The sequence below is a fragment of the Carlito syrichta genome, unplaced genomic scaffold (assembly GCF_000164805.1).
Source record: "Carlito syrichta isolate Samal-C Ts95f unplaced genomic scaffold, Tarsius_syrichta-2.0.1 Scaffold305546, whole genome shotgun sequence".
NCBI classification, from domain to species: Eukaryota; Metazoa; Chordata; class Mammalia; order Primates; family Tarsiidae; genus Carlito; species Carlito syrichta.
The window spans coordinates 104,173-123,799 of NW_007249642.1; the positions used below are offsets into that span (position 1 = coordinate 104,173).

The following is a 19,627-nucleotide window of genomic DNA, read 5'->3' on the forward strand; positions in this document are numbered from 1 at the left end:
ACATATTTTCATAAATATTGCTGGAAATGATGAATTCCATATCATTTCAGAGTGACAGGTTTACTACTTTGACACCATCATATATTCACTAGGTCCTCAGAAGAATTTAAATAAGATATATACTGTTTCCAGCTTGGCAGTAGCCCAACATACCTTCCTCTCATTACCAAAGTGTCATACTTGGGAAGTCCCTTTCCACTGTCTGGAGATTTGCTGTACCAATCATCTACTGAAACCTCCTTACATAAAACTAATTTTATTGATTACGGTCATATAGTCATTCATAGCCATTATAAATATCTGACTAGGATGTTTTCAATTTTGCAAGAATTATCTTTAGCCTAAAATAATTTTTAAATTAAGCAATCATTAATTATTTAATAAAATTAACTATTAATAAGACTAATAATTAAATTAAATTTTTTTCACAGAGATGTTATTTTCCTCTTTCTGTTGGGGTATTGCTTACACACACTAAAGTCTACAAATCTTAAGTACACAGTGCAATGAATTTTTACATATGTATCTATACACCTGTGTGACTACCACTGAGATCAAAATACACATTTCCAGACCTCAGAAGGTTTCTGTGTTTCCGATTGTAGTTGACACTCCACCAGGGTAACCACCACTCTGGCACAGATTCACTGTGCAATCTCTAGTACAAACGGAACTATGCAGTATGCATTTTTTTGGAATAGTATTTTTTCCACTTAATATATCAGTGAGATTCTTTTAGTTGTTGCATGTGTTAGTACAATGAAAAACTGCATAGCCATAAAAAATGCCACAATTTAATCATTTAAATGTCTCTTGCTGATGAACATTTGGGTTGTTTCCAGTTTTAGACTATTATGAGTAATGCCACAATGAATATTCTTGTTTAAAAGGAACATTTATACTCACTTGTTTACTCATTGAATTTCCAAGTCATAAAGTTCATGTATACTTAGCTTCAGTAAATTTTGCCAATTTTCTACAGTGGTTGTGCTAATTTCCACTCCACGAGCAATGCAAAAGAGTTTTTGTTGTACCGCTTCCCACCAACACTTGGTGCTACCACTTCTTGATTTTCAAGCGCTTAGTGCTATCTCACTATAGTTTTCCTTCGCGTTTCCCTAATAATAATCATGTTGAACAACTTTTCATATGTAGGTTGGCCATTTGGATATTCTCTTTTGTGAAGTGCTTAAGTCTTTTTGCACATTTTCAGAATATGAGTTTCAATCCTTTTGTTATTGACTTGTGAGAGTTCATTGCATACTTTGGAAATAATACTTTGTTAGATCTGTGGATTTGCAGATACCTTCTCCTAATTCATGGCTTGCTTTTTCATTCTTTTAAGGTTGTCTTTTGATTAGGTATTGCAATTTTAATGACATTCAGTTTAACAATCTTTTCTTTTGTGATTAATGCTTTCTGTGTCCTTTTCAAGAAATCTTTGCTACCCTGAGTTCATGAAGCATAATTTTATGTTTTCTTGTAGGTGCTTTACTGTTTTTCCTTTCATATTTAGATCTGTGATAATCTCTAATTAACTTTCTGTGTCTGGTGTGAAGTAAGGTTCAAGGGTCAGTGTCAAATGGATATCCAGGTGGCCCTTTTGTGGTAAAGAAGGAGGCTATGTGTGCATGAATGTGTTTTTGTTTTTCTATAATATATGTGTGCCAATAACATATTATAAAAATTCCTAATATCTGACAGTTTGGGTTCTCTAGCTTGTTCTTCTTCCACATTGGCTTTAGCTATTTTAGGTTTTATTTTGTGTGTGCATGTGCAGTTCCATATAAAAATTGAGAATCAGCTTGTCAGTTTACACACACACACACACACAAACACACAAGCCTGTTGAAATTTTTATTGACATTGCACTGAATCTAGAGAAAAAACTAAGAACTGATATCTTGACAAGTCTGAGTCTTCTCATCTGAGTACTTGGTTTATCCCTTCCTTATCTGGGTCTTTAATTTTTCTCAACAGTGTTCTGTAGTTTTTAGAGCCCAGATCTTGAATGAGGTACTTGGTTTTTATTAAAATGACTATGAAGTCAGATCAACAATTGGTAATATTTACAAAATATCCTATTATTTTACCATTACTTAGAACCTGCAATCACGTTAAGATCTCTGAGACAGGAATTTCCTAAGTAGCTAAGATACAGCTAAAATTATCCAGTGATAAAATTTCACTTACTGTACAAAGTTTGCATTCAAGATGTTTATTGCAATTTATTTGCCTCATATTTTAAATTTGATGAAGTATCAACATGATTTAGGCTCTGGTTTATTTTCTGCTCAAATGTATTAAGATGATGCCCTGTCTTCACCCCCAGGGTCTGTAATATGTTTGTTGGTAAAGGGCTGAGGGACTCCACAGTTGAACTGGGTAATTGATGATTTTCACTTTCCACAGAGCAGGAGATTGATTGGGTTTTAAACATTTTATTTTCTCTCTCTATTAAAAACTTCTAGGTCATTAAACCCACACATCAATTTTAGACATGGAGAACTAAAGTTGTGATTGCAATGATACTAAAATATTTGATCAATTTAGTTGAAAATCTTAAACTAAAGGTCTTAGCTGTCCAGTTGTACAGTTATCTTGGCATAATTTGAAAATTAACTGTTATTTTGTCTGAATGAAATATTACCTTCCAGAATCTACCCTGATTAAATTTAAATATATCCACAGATGTTAAAAAAAATTAGTGTTTGCATATACATTACTGTATTAGTGTGTCGTGATAGTTTTAAACATATAAACTCACTGAGTGGAAACTTACTTTATCTCTTATTTCTTTGAGTATCACTAAGTGCCTTAGTACGTAAGTAAAATCTTCTCAATTATTTTATCTCATTTTAAGAATTGTAGGCCACTTTTGTATGGCAGATATCTTTGCTTTTATAGTTTATTTTAGTAACTTTCTTCTATGTTCTCCTTTGTCTTAAAAGTTTAATGTTAACCAACACCCCAACCTGAATCAAAGTTGTTTTAAAATATAGTAGTGACTCACTTGTTTTACTATTAAAGTATACTTTGTATCGGAAAGTGTAATAATGTTGTTAAAACTAGCTAATTTCTTAGTGTCCAGTATACAGCAATGGAGTGTTAGAATAATAGCAATAATAAAGTTCACACTAACAAATATTCACTATGAAATAACCACATGTAATCCTCACAAAAAATACTACAAGGTGGGTAATATTTTAATCCTTATTTTATAGAAATTTGATAAAATGGTGGAATTGATTTTCACTTTCATCTTGTTTTTTTATTACATTCCACAATTCAAATTTATTTGAAATATTTGATAGAAAATAGAGTGTGAATCATCTATGCTTTTTTTAAAAATAGAAATGCCATGTCCTATACTGAGAACAGAGGGACATCAGTTGACACAAGACAACAGAAATAAACTTGAAGTTTCAGGTAAGCATTATAATCCATTACAAAGTAGCATTTTATTTACCAGATATGTAATACACTGGTAATTACATTTTGTTTACTAGATTTACACATATTTACCAGATATATAATACACAGTAGGTGAGTCTTTGATACTGACACTTAAGGTCATAGTATTAACATAAACATTGAAAGCAGACAATGTGGAAAAAATTCTGAGAACAGTGTTCTACATGTTTAATTTAAGATCAACAACACTTCAACCTTTTGGAGAGAAAAGTAATTCTAAAATGATGAAAGTGTGTTCGTTGTAGACATTTTGAAAGAAGAAAAGAAAATTTATGAGAAAGAAGATCTCACCACACAGATTAGTCATGATAACAATTTTGGTATAACATTCATACTTTTTTTCTCCTTTTCCATCCCCTCCCCCCTCTTTTTCTCTCTCCTCCCACACATGTACATGCCACAAGTGCACGCACAAACATATATACATAATTCTAATGTGCATTACATTTGAAATTCAACCATTTCCCCACATCAGTATACATTCCTACAAGCACAATAAAACATGATTTTTTAAAAGGTTACTTGGATTTCAATGGAATGACTATACCATTTTTTTTTCTGAGTTGGAATCTCACTCTGTCGCCCAGGCTGGAGTGCAGTGGCACACTCATGGCCACCCCAGTGTCAACTTGCTGGACTCCAGTCATCCTTCCTCCTCAGTCTTCCAAGTAGCCGGAACTACAGGCGCACGCTACCATGCCGGCTAATTTTTGATTTATTGTAGAGATGAGGTCTTGCCAAGTTGCCCGGGCTGGTCTCAAATGCGTGGGCTCAGGCAATCCATTCGCCTTGGCCTCCCAAAGTGCTGGAATTATAGGCTGTACGATTTTTAATATAATTTTCTGTTTTTAGATACAAGAGAAACAATGAGTTACTCTAATTATTTACCTAGGATAATTCCTGGGTCAAAGGAAATTAACATTTGAATCTTTTGAAATATATTTATGATTTTTTCTCCAGAAAGATGGCTACACATTCTAAATGCAAAGTTAAGTTCAACCTCTTGCACTCTAAAGGGAGAAAAATAAAGCCAAGACATTTTGTTGATCTCAAACAGCAGGATTGTATTTGAAGTAAATCAATCTATAGATAAGGACAACATAAAAATCCTGTTTAAAAATCCGTATTCTTGGGAGTCTACTAAATTTAATAAAACTATCTAATGAAATCTTTTGTCATATTTTACAGGATTTGATCTAGGAGAAAGATTTTCTCTGAGACGTGCATTTTGTGAAGGTGACAAAACCTGTTTCAGGTTGGGAAGTGCACTTCTTATCAGAGACACTGTGTAAGTAAAATGATGTTTTTCTTTACATTTTAATAATACTACACAAAGTATTTTCTAAATATATTCCAAATAATTAATTTGTTTAGAAAATAAATAAAAGCGTCTTACTAGTGTCATCCTCACCTGAATGCTGTGGTAAATGTGCTGTTTGTGTATTTGTTGTTTATAAACATCTTTGCGTTTTAATCCTTGTTCTATTGTGTAAATGCCTTTGACATGTATGGATAGAGATATACTCTTTAGAGAATGGTAATTAAGCCTATTTCTAAAGAAATAGTGTTTATGCTTAAAGTATATATAAGCAATATTAGATTTTTAAAGTAAACTTTAAGCATAAGTTCAAATAAGTTTTAAACCTAAGTTTAAATAAACATTTTAAAACCTAAGACACGATGTAGATTCAGAGACAAAAGACTGATATTTATTGTATTTATTTTTCACATTTATTATGCATCATGATAAATTAAAATAGAAGAACTTAGCGCTTAGCTGTTTATCATATGTTGTATAGAATGCATTGCTTTAAAAAAGCACTGGTTTGCAGTTGTATATCTGGTCTTTATACTCCTTTAATTTTAAGATGGGTTTACTGAAGTTTTCCTTTATTATGTTACCTTTCTTCTACTGATACACCCAGAATTTTTAAAAAATGAGTCACTTCCCACTTAAATAGTGACCTTTGGTTAGCAGCTACATAGGGCAATAATAATTCCCCATGTGGTTGGCAATAACTGATGAGGAACTTACAGGAATTCAGAAAGCCAGTCACCAGAAGGCACGTTGCTTTTGTAGTTGTGATATTTATTCTTTGAGTCCAAGATGAGTATTTCCATATGTGAATATGCTGCAATGAGGAAAAAAGCATCAAAATTCTCCTTGGTTTAGTTTGCCACATGGATGTTTTTACATGTGTGATAACATGTGTGATGGCTTCACCTCCTAGTGGGGAGCCTGACGTTTAAGTCACAGACAAGATGGTCGAGAACCTTAACACTTCAGCTCTTGGAGGTAAATAGCCTGAACCATCTCATCGCCCCTTTTCAGGTGCTCTGCATAGACCAGGTTCCTAACTCACTTTTTTCTTAAGAAAGTTTCTTGTGAAACACCAATTTTACGATACTTTAGGTAACTTTAGTTTAATGACATCAGTCCTTAATAGTAAACTGCTTGTTGAGGAAGAAAGTAATTGCCAATTAGGAGATACAGTGGGTGGCTGTTAGGCAGGACATCTTAGCAGGTGTGACTGCACAGAGCTGTGCAGAAGTGGACCGCCATTCAGGTGGTCTCTTGAATAGTCATTCGACCCTTACAGTGCAGGTTTAATGTTTGGTGTGCATATGCTATACAGAAGAGTCCAGAAACATAATATTTCTCATTTATGGGGAAGGGAACACCAAAAAATCAGAATGTATTCATTTAAAAATTGTGTATTTATGTTTACATGTTTAAACTTCAGTCACCTTCAAAGTACTCTCCGTTTGATGCAATACACCTAATGAGACACTTTTCCCACTGTTCAAAATGGTTTCTGAACTTGATTTTGATGCGTTTTAGTGCTTCTGTTGTTCTTTGTTTCACCTCTTCCACATCGGCTAACATTTTCCTTTGAAGACTTTTTACATTCGGGAAAACAAAAAAAGTGGTCCAGGTGAAATTGGGAGGGAGGGGCATGGGGTTCATGCCGGTTTTGGTCAAAAACTGCTGAACACTCAGTTCTATATGGAAAGGTTGTTCATGTAAACCACCTATCATGCAATGGGCAAATGCCTTGAAAGACTCCCCTCCCTCAAAAAAAAATACTCACTGAAGTGGAACGCAGCCGATCACAACCATGTTAGCTGGTACACTGATGACAATGGATTTCTAGAATGCTTACCTGGTGGGAGAAGCTTGCACTGCAAGGGGTCCACCCTCCCCAAAATAATTCTGTTATTTTGGGTCCCTCCTCATATATATACATTTAGATGTTCCTAGCTAGTGTTAGATAACTTTGGCTAATGAATTTAAGAGAGGCAATACATTCTGTTCCAAAAATTAAGATGCATTTTCTTTCCCTGCCTTCTTCCTGCCAACTTAAACCCCTGTAATTCTGGCTAGGTGGCAAAAGAATTGGAGTGAAGCCTTCTAAAATTCATTGGGCCTGTATGTAAGAACACAACACAGCTAGTTTTAAATAACTACATTAGAAGACTTGCTGCCACATTTAGGCAATGCTATTTCCCTTTGAGTTCATGGGATTATAAATATTAGGCATGACTTGGAATTAATTTTCTCATTTTTGGCTCTAAATTACTGCCCAATCCATGAGCAATCAATGTAAGTGAATTTTCTGGCTCTGCAGAGCAGAACCTGGTATCTCCACTGCAGGAAATGGGAGAGTGTCTGGTTAAGCTGCCTTGCATGTGTCAAGTGGTTTGGCTGGTCTCCACGTACATCTCACTCGCTGAGCCAAGTATGCTAGGATGCTTTTCTTGCATGATGCCATTTTGATTTTTCAATGGAACTGGAGTAAAGTTGCAGCTATTTATATATTTGTAAATAAGCTGCCTTGCAGAGTCAGCATGGGAAAAGGCAGATACTATTTTATATGGAGAATGGGAATGCTTTCTGTGCTGGGCCTGTTTTTATTATTCTGGCACATTCTGGGTGAGATTTATAAGGGGTGAGACTCACTGAGTGTGCTGGTCAGACACCTGCTAGGCACACACAGCGCCTTGTGCCTAGCCTCACATGGAACACCCCCTCCCCCCCCGCATGCTGCTTTTGCAGGGACTTCCAGATAAACATCATCATATCATCATACACCATACACTTCTAGGTGTCACAGGTTCAGAGGACATCTGAGGGGCTTCTTGTGTTTTGTTAGTTATAAATTCATGTCCATTTATTCAATATTTATTGAGATAGCAAATGGTAAGTATGTGGGGGGTTAGAAGATTCTGGGTGGCATGCTACCTAGTCTCTAGAATGATCTTTTTAGTGGAAATTCTCTTGGCTTCTTGTATCTATAAGTATATGTGGTATGTGAAAGAGATACTTAATTTATGCATATTGAGAGTTATATCCCAGAAGATTATACTTTGATTATTTTAAAATTGTGCTGCAATTTTAAGGACAAATTGGTAAAGTTTTGAGAAAAAATACACACACACACACACACACACACACACACACACACACACACACCCCCTGTGGAGCATCTTACCTTTTTGGCATAGTATAGTCTCTGTCTAGCTTCCATTAGTTGCTTTGACAGAAACTTATTTCAGATAAAAGTGTCTTAAAATGTTGACTATTTTAGAAGAGCCAATAAATGCTGAATTTCTATATACTGTTGATTCTGAAGGGGCAATACACTCTTGGCTTGACTGACCAATGGGAAAATTTATTTTAAACGTATGGGGGATGTGACTTTCTTGATTTGATTATTGAATTTAAGTGTGGTAAAGAGCCTTATCTCTTAGGCTCTTGATAGCTAGTGACTGTCTGAAATACTGTGTTGAGAAGGGTTCTAAGGTCATATTGGGTTCAGCAGATTCAAGTGCTAGGACCTGTTAGGAGAAAGTGGGGAAGGAGGAGGGAGGAATGCTGGTATGTGTTTAATATCCATAGCCTCTTTAGTTTAGGATGACTCCTGTGAGTTGGTGGCTTTTGCAATGGAAGCAGTATCTAAAAATGAGGGAAATTAGGCTATGTGTGAAGAAATAATCAACACAGATTAAGTGTGATAAGATTTTATGTGGATAATGTATCTAGCATAGTGACATAAACAACAGCTATGACCCTTTAGCTTTTGTGACGAATAAATCACTCTCCAGTGAAAATGAGTCGTCTCTCTGTCTCTATCTCCCTCATTAAATTGGTGTTTGCTTTATGAAAGCAAGGGTCATTTAGTTTCATAGCTTTACATTAAAAAAAAAGAGAGAGAGAGATAGCTGATAGGAGCTAGTCTAATTTGTATTGTATGTTTTAAAAAACATAGCAATCCTCACCAAGTGGGAAATGCCAATTATATATTTGAAAAATGTATAAAGTCTTTTAGGATTCCTTCAAGTTCTCTAGACTTTAACAGTTCCCTTGAAATAATTATAAATATAGGCTAGTGTGTTGCATATATGATAGCATATTTTTTACTTTGCCTTAACTATTGGTGAATGACTTATCACAGAAGTGTGTCTTTTCTATGTGGATCTGTAGACTATCTTTGAATTTTTATCATTATAGATAACTCTACTACACACAGAAAAGCTGTTTTTCTCTGTGTTTAGGATTATTTTCATATGGTTAATTTTTAGAAATGAAATTACTGTTTCACTTTTAAGGATCTTGTATATACTATTAATTATGTTTTTTCATTGTCTTACCCATGACTTCTGCATATTTCCCGAAGTCTTCTGTGGCACTGAGACATTATCGTTTAAAAAATTTGTGTTTTGTCTAACTAAAAACTTGTACGATTACAAATAGAAGCTTTGGTTTACGATGGAAGTGCCTTAGAGGTTCCTAAAATGTTTCCATTTTCAGAGGGGTGAATAAGAGGTAGCATTCAATAAGTCACAGAAATGACTGCAGTCTGGTCTAGAGCATTTGTTCACAAGCATTTGCTGAGATGGCTGTGGGCCCAGCGCTTTAGAGGCCCTGGGCTTACACTGGTGAAAGGATGTGGGACTAGTCTTGCTTTCCCGGAACTTGCCGGACAGATCCACAGTGCTAGGCAAAGCTACACTTCCCTCTTACCTCAACCCGAGGAAAAGTTGAGATGTGTCGCCTTGTTTCCTGCAACCTCTGCTGCATGATTCCAATTCCGCCCCTTGTCTTATAAAGGCTAAACTTCCTTAAGCATCACGAAAGAGGCTGGTTTTCAGTGCTTTCATTCCTTCCCTCTTAAGGGCCTGTTTTCTAACCCGTGTTTCATTTTTTATTGCTCTTCTTTGGGTCCTCTCCAAGTTTTCAAAACCAGTTAAATTTGGAGGCTCAAAATATCAGATCTCTGATTCTGAAGTTCTAATTGCTGAGTGTTTTAGAAGATCACTTCACAATTCCATTCAGCTGTGGAGCATGACTATGCATCCCTTGGGTTTTCTTTGGGGCATGCTTTCATTGTGTAGATAGGAAGTTTCCTATATAGGGATGTGGACTTAGTTAAAAAGTTGTCCAGCTGTTTTTATGAGGCTGACTGAACTGTTACACATCATTCTTTATGTCATCACCATATTTCCTTAATTACAGCTTGGCGCACCAAGAATGTGAAGTGCGTCATTAAGCAAGGCATTCCTAAAATGAAAAGAATGTACAGAAACATTTACTTCCCAGTAATCATAAAACCTATCTTATTTTTTTTTCTAGAAGGACAGAAACAAATTTTTCAGTATAGAAATAGCCATGAATAGGTAATATAATATAAATCTTGTCAGTTCAGTATTATCATTGACCAGTTTTGAAAATATCTAATATTATCATCATCCAGTTTCAGTAAGTTGTGTGATTTTTCTCTATCAGCATTCATATAACTCAGAATTGAGAAAAATAGAACATATCAGTAGTTGATCACATGTGTATAAATATCACTTAAAGTTTTTTCTTAGACTTGATAATTTCCTCTGTTAGCCAGAGAGATATAATTTTACTTAGAAGGTGCAAAAACTTAAGTGTACTGTCTATTTGTGAATGCTAGTAGACAAAGTCTTGTAAAATTAAAATATTTTTGAGTTTTATAGGAGTTATATGGAGAAACTATAAATGGATTTATTTATTTATTTAAGAATCTAAAGTTCTTACAGTAAGAAACAATTTTGCGTTTATTATGGCCTTCAAAGAGCATATTCTTAACCCTTAAATTACCAACAAAAAAAGCTCACAAAAAATAAAATGAAAGTGAGATGCTGTAACTCATTTACAACATATCCATTTTCTAACCTCAAACATATATTAACTTTCTAAGAAAAAGAGGACAGGCCCTCATTTCTGAGAAGAAAGAATCGTTTTGCATGCGTCTTGTTGAAATGCAAGACAGAACATGAGTGAAGCGTTTGCAGAGAGACATGTAAGACATAGTTCTTGTCTCTGGTGTGATATCTTCCCTTAGAGGCAAGAAATGGAAACAAATTTAATTATAATTCTGAGCATACTGTTAATGCTTTAAATGTCCAGAGGAGGACAAAATCCCTAATAGTTGGGATGATAGGAAAAAGCATCTTGAAGACTATAGGATTTCAACTGGGCTTTAAAGATTGAAGGGAATACAGAGAGTCCGAGTTGGATAGGGTTTCGGGGAGAGGGAAGACATCCCAGGTAAGGGGATGCCATGAACCAAATCACGGGGGCCTGGGAGATTAAGGCATAGATTAATCAATATCATTATATGAGATAATTGCCATACTGAAAAACATGGACAACCCAGCTTATCCATATCAAAGGTGGCAGACAGTTTGATTTTTTCTGATGCTTACAAACGTTACTTAAGACCCTGACAAAGATTCAAAGAACTAGTACACAATTCTCCTACATCCCCAACATCCAGATGACTTCAATTCAATGTCTGTGGTCATTCAAAACAGGTAATGGGCTTCTCATCATATGGTGTCATAGGATGAGAAATGCATGATTTTTCCTTAGACTCCATTGCCCACATTTAAACTCCCTCTCTTTGGGCAGGCATGTAATTGTTCAGATGTATAAACCTGACCAGGTAGGGATTATATCCTACTGAGTTGTGTTTACGTCCATGGTGCCTGATACATAGTAGTGATTAGTATGCGGGGGGTGGGGGGAGGGACTAAAAAAAATTCAGAATTATTTTTTGGAGGGCAGGCTTATTTCTTGTAGTACAGACTTCCCCCACTAGGTAAGTGTTATAGGAACCCTTCGGCAACAGTGTACCAAATAGAGTTTTTTGTGAGAGGCTGCATTTGGGTTCTGTGAATTTTTTTTGGAGATTCTTTCAACACACTTGTCCATTTCATGATAGGTGATTTACATGAACAACTTGCCCACACCGCTCTGAGTGCAGCAGTTTTTGACCAAAAATGGCATGCCCCATGTCCCACTTTCCTTATTCACCCAATCTCACCATAAGCAACTTTTTTTTGTTTCCCCGGATGAAAAAAGTCCTCAAAGGGAAAAGTTTTGCTGATATACAAGAAGTGAAACAAAAAACGGCAGAAACTCTAAAAGACATCAAAACTGATGAGTTCAAAAACTGTTTTGAGCAGTAGAAAAAGTGTCTCAGCAAATGTACTGTACCAAACAGAGAGTACTTAGAAGGTGATTGAAGTTTAAATATGTCAGAATAAATACACAATTTTGTAATAAATAATCTCCATTTTTGGGGGGAGGGGAGTTCCCCCTTTTATGCCAGTTGAATTGTCGTGGCCTTAGGTTTAAACATTTCAAAGGGTACTTGAAATTTATTGGTAGATTGCATAGCTATTTGCATATTTTAGGCAATCAAGAATTTCTTTTCAGCAGCACATTAAAAAACAAGGCACCTTACTTGTAACTCCTTTACTTGATCTTTTCACCAGGGAGGACATCAGATCAAGGCACATGCAAGTACCCAGTTTCCAGCAATAATAACAATCCTTGTACCACCTCATGCTGGTGAAATGCTTTATGATTTACAAAGTGTTTTTGCCTTGTGTAATCTATAATGACCCCTGTGATGTATCACAACTCCACTTTATAGAGTAAAAAAACCCGAAGGTTCAATAAAATTAAGTAATTCTTCTAAAATTTCTAAATAGCACATGGAACAGTTGGGTCTAGAACTCAGGTCTTCTGTCTCCAAATCCAGAATTATTTTCTATTTTATTGTGCCAAACTATGTGTAAATTACCTATCTTCATATGTCTGTATGTCATTCACCTGGAGAATAGTGAGGTACCCGCTAAATGGATTATTTAGGAGTCACAATAATGCAAATATCATCATAAAGTAATGAAATCAAGGTATTCTGTTTCAGTAATTACTTGGATCAATCTAACAGGCATTGATTGATCTATCTCTACTATTGGATTCTGCATTTGACTTTTTTCTTTTTTCACTCATTCTTTTAAGCACTGAACCAAATCTTATAAAGGACAGCAGAGCTTTTGCTTGGTGTAATTGTATGTATGTATCTGTGGCATGTCCACTACAGATTTTCAGAGTATACAATAAAAAGTAGGCACACACTACAGAGTGTACAATAAAAAGTAGCACACAATACAGGCTTATATTTCATCTTATTTGGTCCATAAAATGCTATGAGGATTAATTAGTTATTAACCTTAGGTGGTTGCAAATGTATTGCTTTTATAATGGTTGCAAACCTACAAACAGATATGTATGATCTTATATTTATGAATTAGAGAATTGACTGTAGTAAGAACGCATGCTTTATTATTCTAGTGTTTAAGAGTAACTTTGTAACAGTTCTAAAGGTTTTTTTGTTAGAGTGATTGGACTCTATATTTCATGAAATAGCATTAAATAGTCTAATTCTCATCCTCTGACATGAGCAGATTATAGGATATAACTATAATTTCAATGATAAACTTTGAAATTTATGTCAACCTAGAAAGAATAATTGTGCCTGGCAATAAATGATTAATTTATTATCATTTCAATTCTTTTAACTTAGCCACAAAAGCTAATCAGACAATAAACATGGTAGCAGAAGAACTATGCTTATGTCATTTCATGTGACTCACATAAGCTTTATATACGCCTTATTCATCATCTCACTTAGGTCAGAACTTATATTTTCTAAAATTCATTTGTTCCAAATTAGGTGGAATTTTTATAATTTCAGAGTAAAAGAATAAAATATTCAAACAATTGACTTGATTAATTCCTTTCACCATGGTCATATCTAAGTGATTTGGAAGCAATCACAAGTTCGGTGAAAAATTTAATTAATATGGACACATGTGTTTGTGCCATGTAGAATTAACATCTGGTTAGCTGAATACGAGATTGAGTTGACCAACTGTTTCATACTCAAGTAATTCTCCTTAGTTGAATAATCTCAACTTTTTCTCTCTTCCTCACAGTTTTTTGCTTCAGCTGTCCTCCCGAAAGGCAACCCTCTTGCTCTCAGAGGTTAACCCCTTCACTTCTGCTAGTCATCTTTTCCTAGCCAGCCTGTGCTAAGACCTCAATCCACCCATGATTCCCTTTGCTCTCAGGTCTTCAATGTTCCCCTGCACAGTATCCTAGCCTTTTATTCTACAAATATATCCTACTCCTTCCCTGTTCTAGGAATGTTTTCCCTGGGAAGTCCCCTTAACTCACAGACTTCTTAGAGGAATAATGTTACTAGTCACTACTTCTTTACATGTCCCTTGACCCATTCAGATCTGACTAGGACTTCCCAAACACTATGGAAATTTCTCCTTCAAAGTTCTGGTGACCGCGGTCCTGTCTCCAACTCCAAAGACATCGGTGTTGCACGGAACTGCCTTTGTGAACTCACCTTTCTCTCTCTGTCCTTCCTTGTCCACCTCTTCTGCCCAGTGACTTCAACATATCCTATAAAACTTGGTACACATCCTGCTGTCTACTCTCAATGCTTGCTGCTGTCCTCAAATGTCCCTCTTTTTTGTGGTCCAATAACATTTTTTCTATAATTTTTACGCAATTCTAATCTCATTCTGGGTAATCTAGATGTTCTCAGACTTCATTAGCATGTGGATTCAGATAATATAATATTAATATTAACATCAGTGCCTAAATTGTTATGATTCCTACATACTACCTGCACAACTGTAGAACCTTGACTCTCCCTTAAAGGTTACTCTTGTGACTTCTGGGAGCCCCAAGGGCATGCCCACGTGCTCATGTTCAAAAACAAAATAGTTCTGCTCTTGTTTTCTAATATCCTCATCAATGCACATCACTCTTGCCTTTGCCCTGTGGCTTAGAACTGAGTGAGGGGTACATAGTGTGCTTCGAAGGGTGGTGGCTTAGGCTTTAAGTAAGACCCTATCCAAACTGTCCCCTGGGCACAGAGCCTCACAGAGTGTTTATTAAAAATGATTCTTTCAACTCTGGGCACACCCTCCTCTGTGTGACTCAAAAGCTTGTAGACACAATTCTAAGCAACCCTTTCCCTCATCCTCATGTTACCCCTCTCTTTTGAGTGAGAAGAGCATAAGATTCTCTTTGCTTAAAAGGGTTATATAGAAACAAATATTTTATGATGTGTTGTCATTTATTATGCCTAAGTTCAATTAGAGAAGAAATGCTAACAGAGTATTCATTCAATTCTCAAATGGTAATGAACACTCACTATGAGCTAGACCCTAAAAACTTAAGGGCAAATAAAGTTTCGGTCACTGCCATTGAATTATCTCTGTTGGGAAAGACAAACAGACCAAAACTGAGCTCTTCTGGCATATTGTGGCACTTTTTAGATATGTATGTGTGATAAACTCAGAGAGAACAGAGGAAACCAGGAAAAGCTTCATGGGGGAAGTAAAGAGTGGAGGTTTGAAGTATGACTGTTCCAGGTAAGCTGGACAGCATGTGCTACAGTGGCTAGAGGGCGTGCCATGGCAGCTTTAAAGGTCAAAGCAATTTGAAGGTTCCTGAAAAATCCAGTGTGGTTGGTGAACATAGGGGCCACAAGTACCTGGGAGTGAAGAAGCAGAAGACATGGGCTGTTCTGAAAGGCCTGATGTGCTGGCCTAAAGGGTTGAACTTAATTCACGTAAGTCAGTGGTGTCATACAACCTGGAAAAGCAGCTGGGTATAAGCCATTGGAACAATCACAGCCTTGAGTAGGTCTCTGATCTCCCAGAGTTGCCCTAAAGTAGCTCCTGACCCCAGGATCCTTCAGAATACAGAGGACCCATTAGGGACAGGAATGGGTTTGATCCAGGATGTTAAAACATCATTTTTGGCTGGAGGACACCTGAAAAAGCTAGCCTTTGAAGGGCTCCCATTTCTGCAGGCAGATTGTCTAATTCATTCTTGACTTTGTTATCTGAACAGTATCAAGGAGGAGAGCTTGTTTTCAGCGGGAAGTCATTTACCACAGCACGATGAACAAGGGCTCATCAGAGCAGGCATGGGATTATTAGAGAGCCATGCAAGCTTTCTTTCCCATCAACAAACTATCTGTCCGAATCCCCTCAGCAAACACAAAAGGGCTAAGATTTCAGCGTTTCTGTGGCTGTGAGAGGAGGCATTTCAGACAAACCCTCCCAGTCCTGTCAGCCAGGTCGCTGGAAACTGACAGGTGATGGTGGGTGTCAGCTGGGAAGAAATGGCTTGGTATGAACACCAGGCATCTCACACTTCACTCTCAGGAAATGTAGCTTGTATCATATTTCTCTTCCTGGAAGATATTCAGCGAGTCAGAGGCCCCACTGATACTTGTAAATACGGAAGTTCTTTATAAACCCTGCCTCGCACTTATTCCGAATGGAGGAATTAATTTGGAAGCCAGTTCTTGGTATTTAAAAATAGACTTTTTTCCATTTAGCCATTTCATTTTAATTTTAAAAAATTAAATAAATAAAGCTTGGTCTTATTAAATATAATCTGGAAAACTCACTGCAGTGCTATCAAAATAGCACTTTGCTTCAAGGCTTGTTCTTTGAGCTGGTTGAAGGTTTACCTCTGGAACCATTGCAATCAGTTATTAAACTTTTAAAACTTTGCTATCTGAATACATATTGTACCCAATTTTTGGAACATCGCTTATAAAATGAAGATCTCTAGAAAAATAATGCCATTTCGTTTTTCAGTTGTGAACATAGAAATTGTGAAAGTTTGTTAATATTTGTTCTTTTTTCTAACTTATTCCTTTCCTCCTCACATCTCTTATTATTTAGGCAAAAGAACAAAAGTTAAACAAGGAACACAAAAGTTAAATAAAAGAACAAAAAATAAACTGATAACCATGGATTTTTCTTTCTAATCTTCTCCTATTTTATAGTTTTGTTTCACTGTTTGCTTTTGCTATATTTATTTATTTATTTATAATTTTTTTTTTTTTTTTTTTTTTTTTTTTTTGAGTTGGAGTCTCACTCTGTCGCCCAGACTGGAGTGCAGTGGCCGCTCCCGGCCACCACAGCCTGGTCCTGCCGGGCTCTGGTGATCCTTCCGCCTCAGCCTTCCAAGTAGCTGGAACTACAGGCGCACGCTACCATGCCCGGCTGATTTTTTTATTTATGGTAGAGATGAGGTCTCGCCAAGTTGCCCAAGCAAGTCTCGAACCCATGGGCGCTTTTGCTATATTTAAGACAGAGAGTTTTATTAATCACATTATAAACTACGGCTATTTGGGAGAATACTGAACAAATACCTCAGATTGAATTGTTGTACAATAATGCTACTAATTACTTAGTGTACTAAGAAGTAAACCAATTTATGAGCTTCATTACTGTCTTTATTTTTCTTGACATCAAACCACCAAGTCTGGTCATGGAGAATAAATGCCACCTACGCTCTGCTTCTATCTCCTCAGAAAACAGCTATCAATAAATATTTGCATGAGAATTTTGCAGGGAGTTTATTTTGATTTTCCCTGACTTTGTCATGTTGGCAAAGCTCACCATCTGGCAGGCAATATGAAAAGCAAAGTTTATCCTCTTTAGGAAGTTTTATTGGTTTCTCATTCATTGGACAGTGGGGATGTTCATTGTTTGTTCAGTCTTCCCCTAACAGATAAGACACTTCATCTTTGCTAATTTTGCGTTTAGCAAAGCTAGGCACTGATTTCACAACTCAGGGAATGAATAGAATGAAGGTCTACACCAGTCTGTATGTCAGAAAAAGCTATAATGCAGGATTGGTGCAAAAAGTTCTCTCTATGTATCATCATTTGAGATCATCAGATGATCATGATTTTCACATTTTAGGAAATTAACTTGTCTTTTTTAGTTAGGTTGCCATTCTTTGAATGTTGGTCCCAAAGTATTAAAATCCCAGTGCATTACTTCTCACCAGCAAAATAAACACAGAGGCACTATTAATCAGAACACTTCATGCTTTTCCTCACGTTACACAGCTATCAGTACCTGTACTATGTCATCATTCTCACTGCCTTCTGAAAATCATACTCATCTTTAAAGACATGCTTAATGAAAACTTCTAATTTTTCAAGGAATTGATCTCTAAGGAATGGAGAAAAAATATCCCTGATTGGTTTTCATCTTCTTTAGCATGGATATCTTTTCTAAAACCCAATAGACAGTAATTCCTATTTTAAAGATATTACTGTGTGTTTTCTGATACTTCCTGATCTGTGCTCAAAATATCATTAGGGGAAGGAACTGTAATATCTACCTTTCAGGCTACTGGTCACCCAAGATGTGCAAATGTCATAATGAATACTTTGCTTAAAGCCCAAAATATGATTCATTGTTGTTAATATTAAACACTGCAAATGTTTTATTTCATTTCAAGAAATTAATACGTAATTATAGAATTCCAATATATCATTATATTTCTCTATATAAAATTGAGACTTTTTTTCTCCTTCACAGTTCCAAAAGATTATTTGTAAGTCAGGCCTGTGATGATGAGGGGAATTTCTTAACCAAGAGGATATAAGCAACTTGATATACTGGAAAAAGCTAACCTCGAAATTAAAAGTCGCGAGTTTAAGTTCCCTCCTGACCTCTGGTAGAGTGACCATGCAATAGTTACTTAACATCCACGGCTTTAATTTCTCATCTGTGAAATGAGATAATTGATCTAAATTACTATGATGGTCCCCTTCGGCTTGAGGAGTGTAGAACTAAAGGAAACATAGTGTGTGGCTTCTCAGGGTTGACACATTGGCAAAGACGGGAGGACCTATGGAAGGACACTTTTGCTGAAATCTTGAAGCAGCTCATTTATTTGGCTGCAGCCTGTAGGGATTTTGGACTTCTTTTTGAAAGTAAGAAATGGAAGTGCTTATTCTTGGACTTTTAAAAATTTGTTTCCAAGTTTTTGATTTACCTGCTTTAGAACCATGTAGGACTTAATTTCTCCTTCTGCTGTTTTCCTGATGAGTGTTTTGTAGCACAGCCCCACCAGGCCTTGCCTTAAGGCATTATGCAAGTCAGCATAGATCTTAGACTGAGTACATGAGTTCAGTACCCACTAGGACTGGTCATAGTCATTATCGTGAATTTTCCATGAATGGAACTCATTTTAATAAGAGCTTTTTCCATATTGAGCATTGGCCTGAACGCTTGATTTATAGTCACAAGTCTTGCAGGGCCCTGGTTTTGTAGAAATCACGTGTCGGTAATTGGAAACAAGTAATTAACATGTAAACCAATACAGCCTTTAAATCTGTCAGGTAGTTACAAGTCTCTGAAGAAAACAGAACAAGGTAATATGTTAGATAGTGACTGGATGAGGACAACTTTAGACTTTCCAGAGGAAGTGACATTTGAGCTGAGAGCTGAACGGTAGAGAAACCATCGAACTGAAGACCTCTGGGAAAGACCATCCCAGGAGAGGGAACAGGAAGTACAAAGGCCTGAGGTCTTGATGAGCCTTGTGTGTTCAAGGAGCAAAATCCAAGTCATTGTGCCTGGACCCCAGGTGTCACACACACACTGGAATAGGAGATGATGTGTCAGAGGAAGGCAGGGGTCAGATCACATTAGGCCTTGTGAGTCATGGTCAGGGATATGCATCTTATTCTAGGAAACACGGGACACTTTGAGAAGGAAGGGACCTGGACTGGATTTTCAAAGCTCATTCTTTTTTTTTTTTTCTTTTTTTTGAGTTGGAGTCTCACTCAGTCGCCCAGACTGGAGTGCAGTGGCCACTCCCGGCCACCACAGCCTCGCCTGTTGGGCTTCGGCGATCCTTCCACCTCAGCCTTCCAAGTAGCCGGAACTACAGGCATGTGCTACCACGCCCGGCTGATTTTTT

The 19,627-nt window shown here is 36.5% G+C and overlaps 1 protein-coding gene across 1 annotated transcript in view; it reads left to right on the forward strand.

Annotated features, from left to right (window-relative positions):
* COL19A1 (collagen type XIX alpha 1 chain) overlaps positions 1 to 19,627 on the forward strand; it is a 333,729-nt gene that overhangs the window by 10,520 nt on the left and 303,582 nt on the right. Inside the window, exons 2-3 of the mRNA XM_008061721.2 lie at positions 3,355 to 3,429; positions 4,663 to 4,762. Of these exons, the coding sequence (XP_008059912.1) occupies positions 3,355 to 3,429; positions 4,663 to 4,762 (175 nt within the window). The remainder of the gene's footprint in view (positions 1 to 3,354; positions 3,430 to 4,662; positions 4,763 to 19,627) is intronic.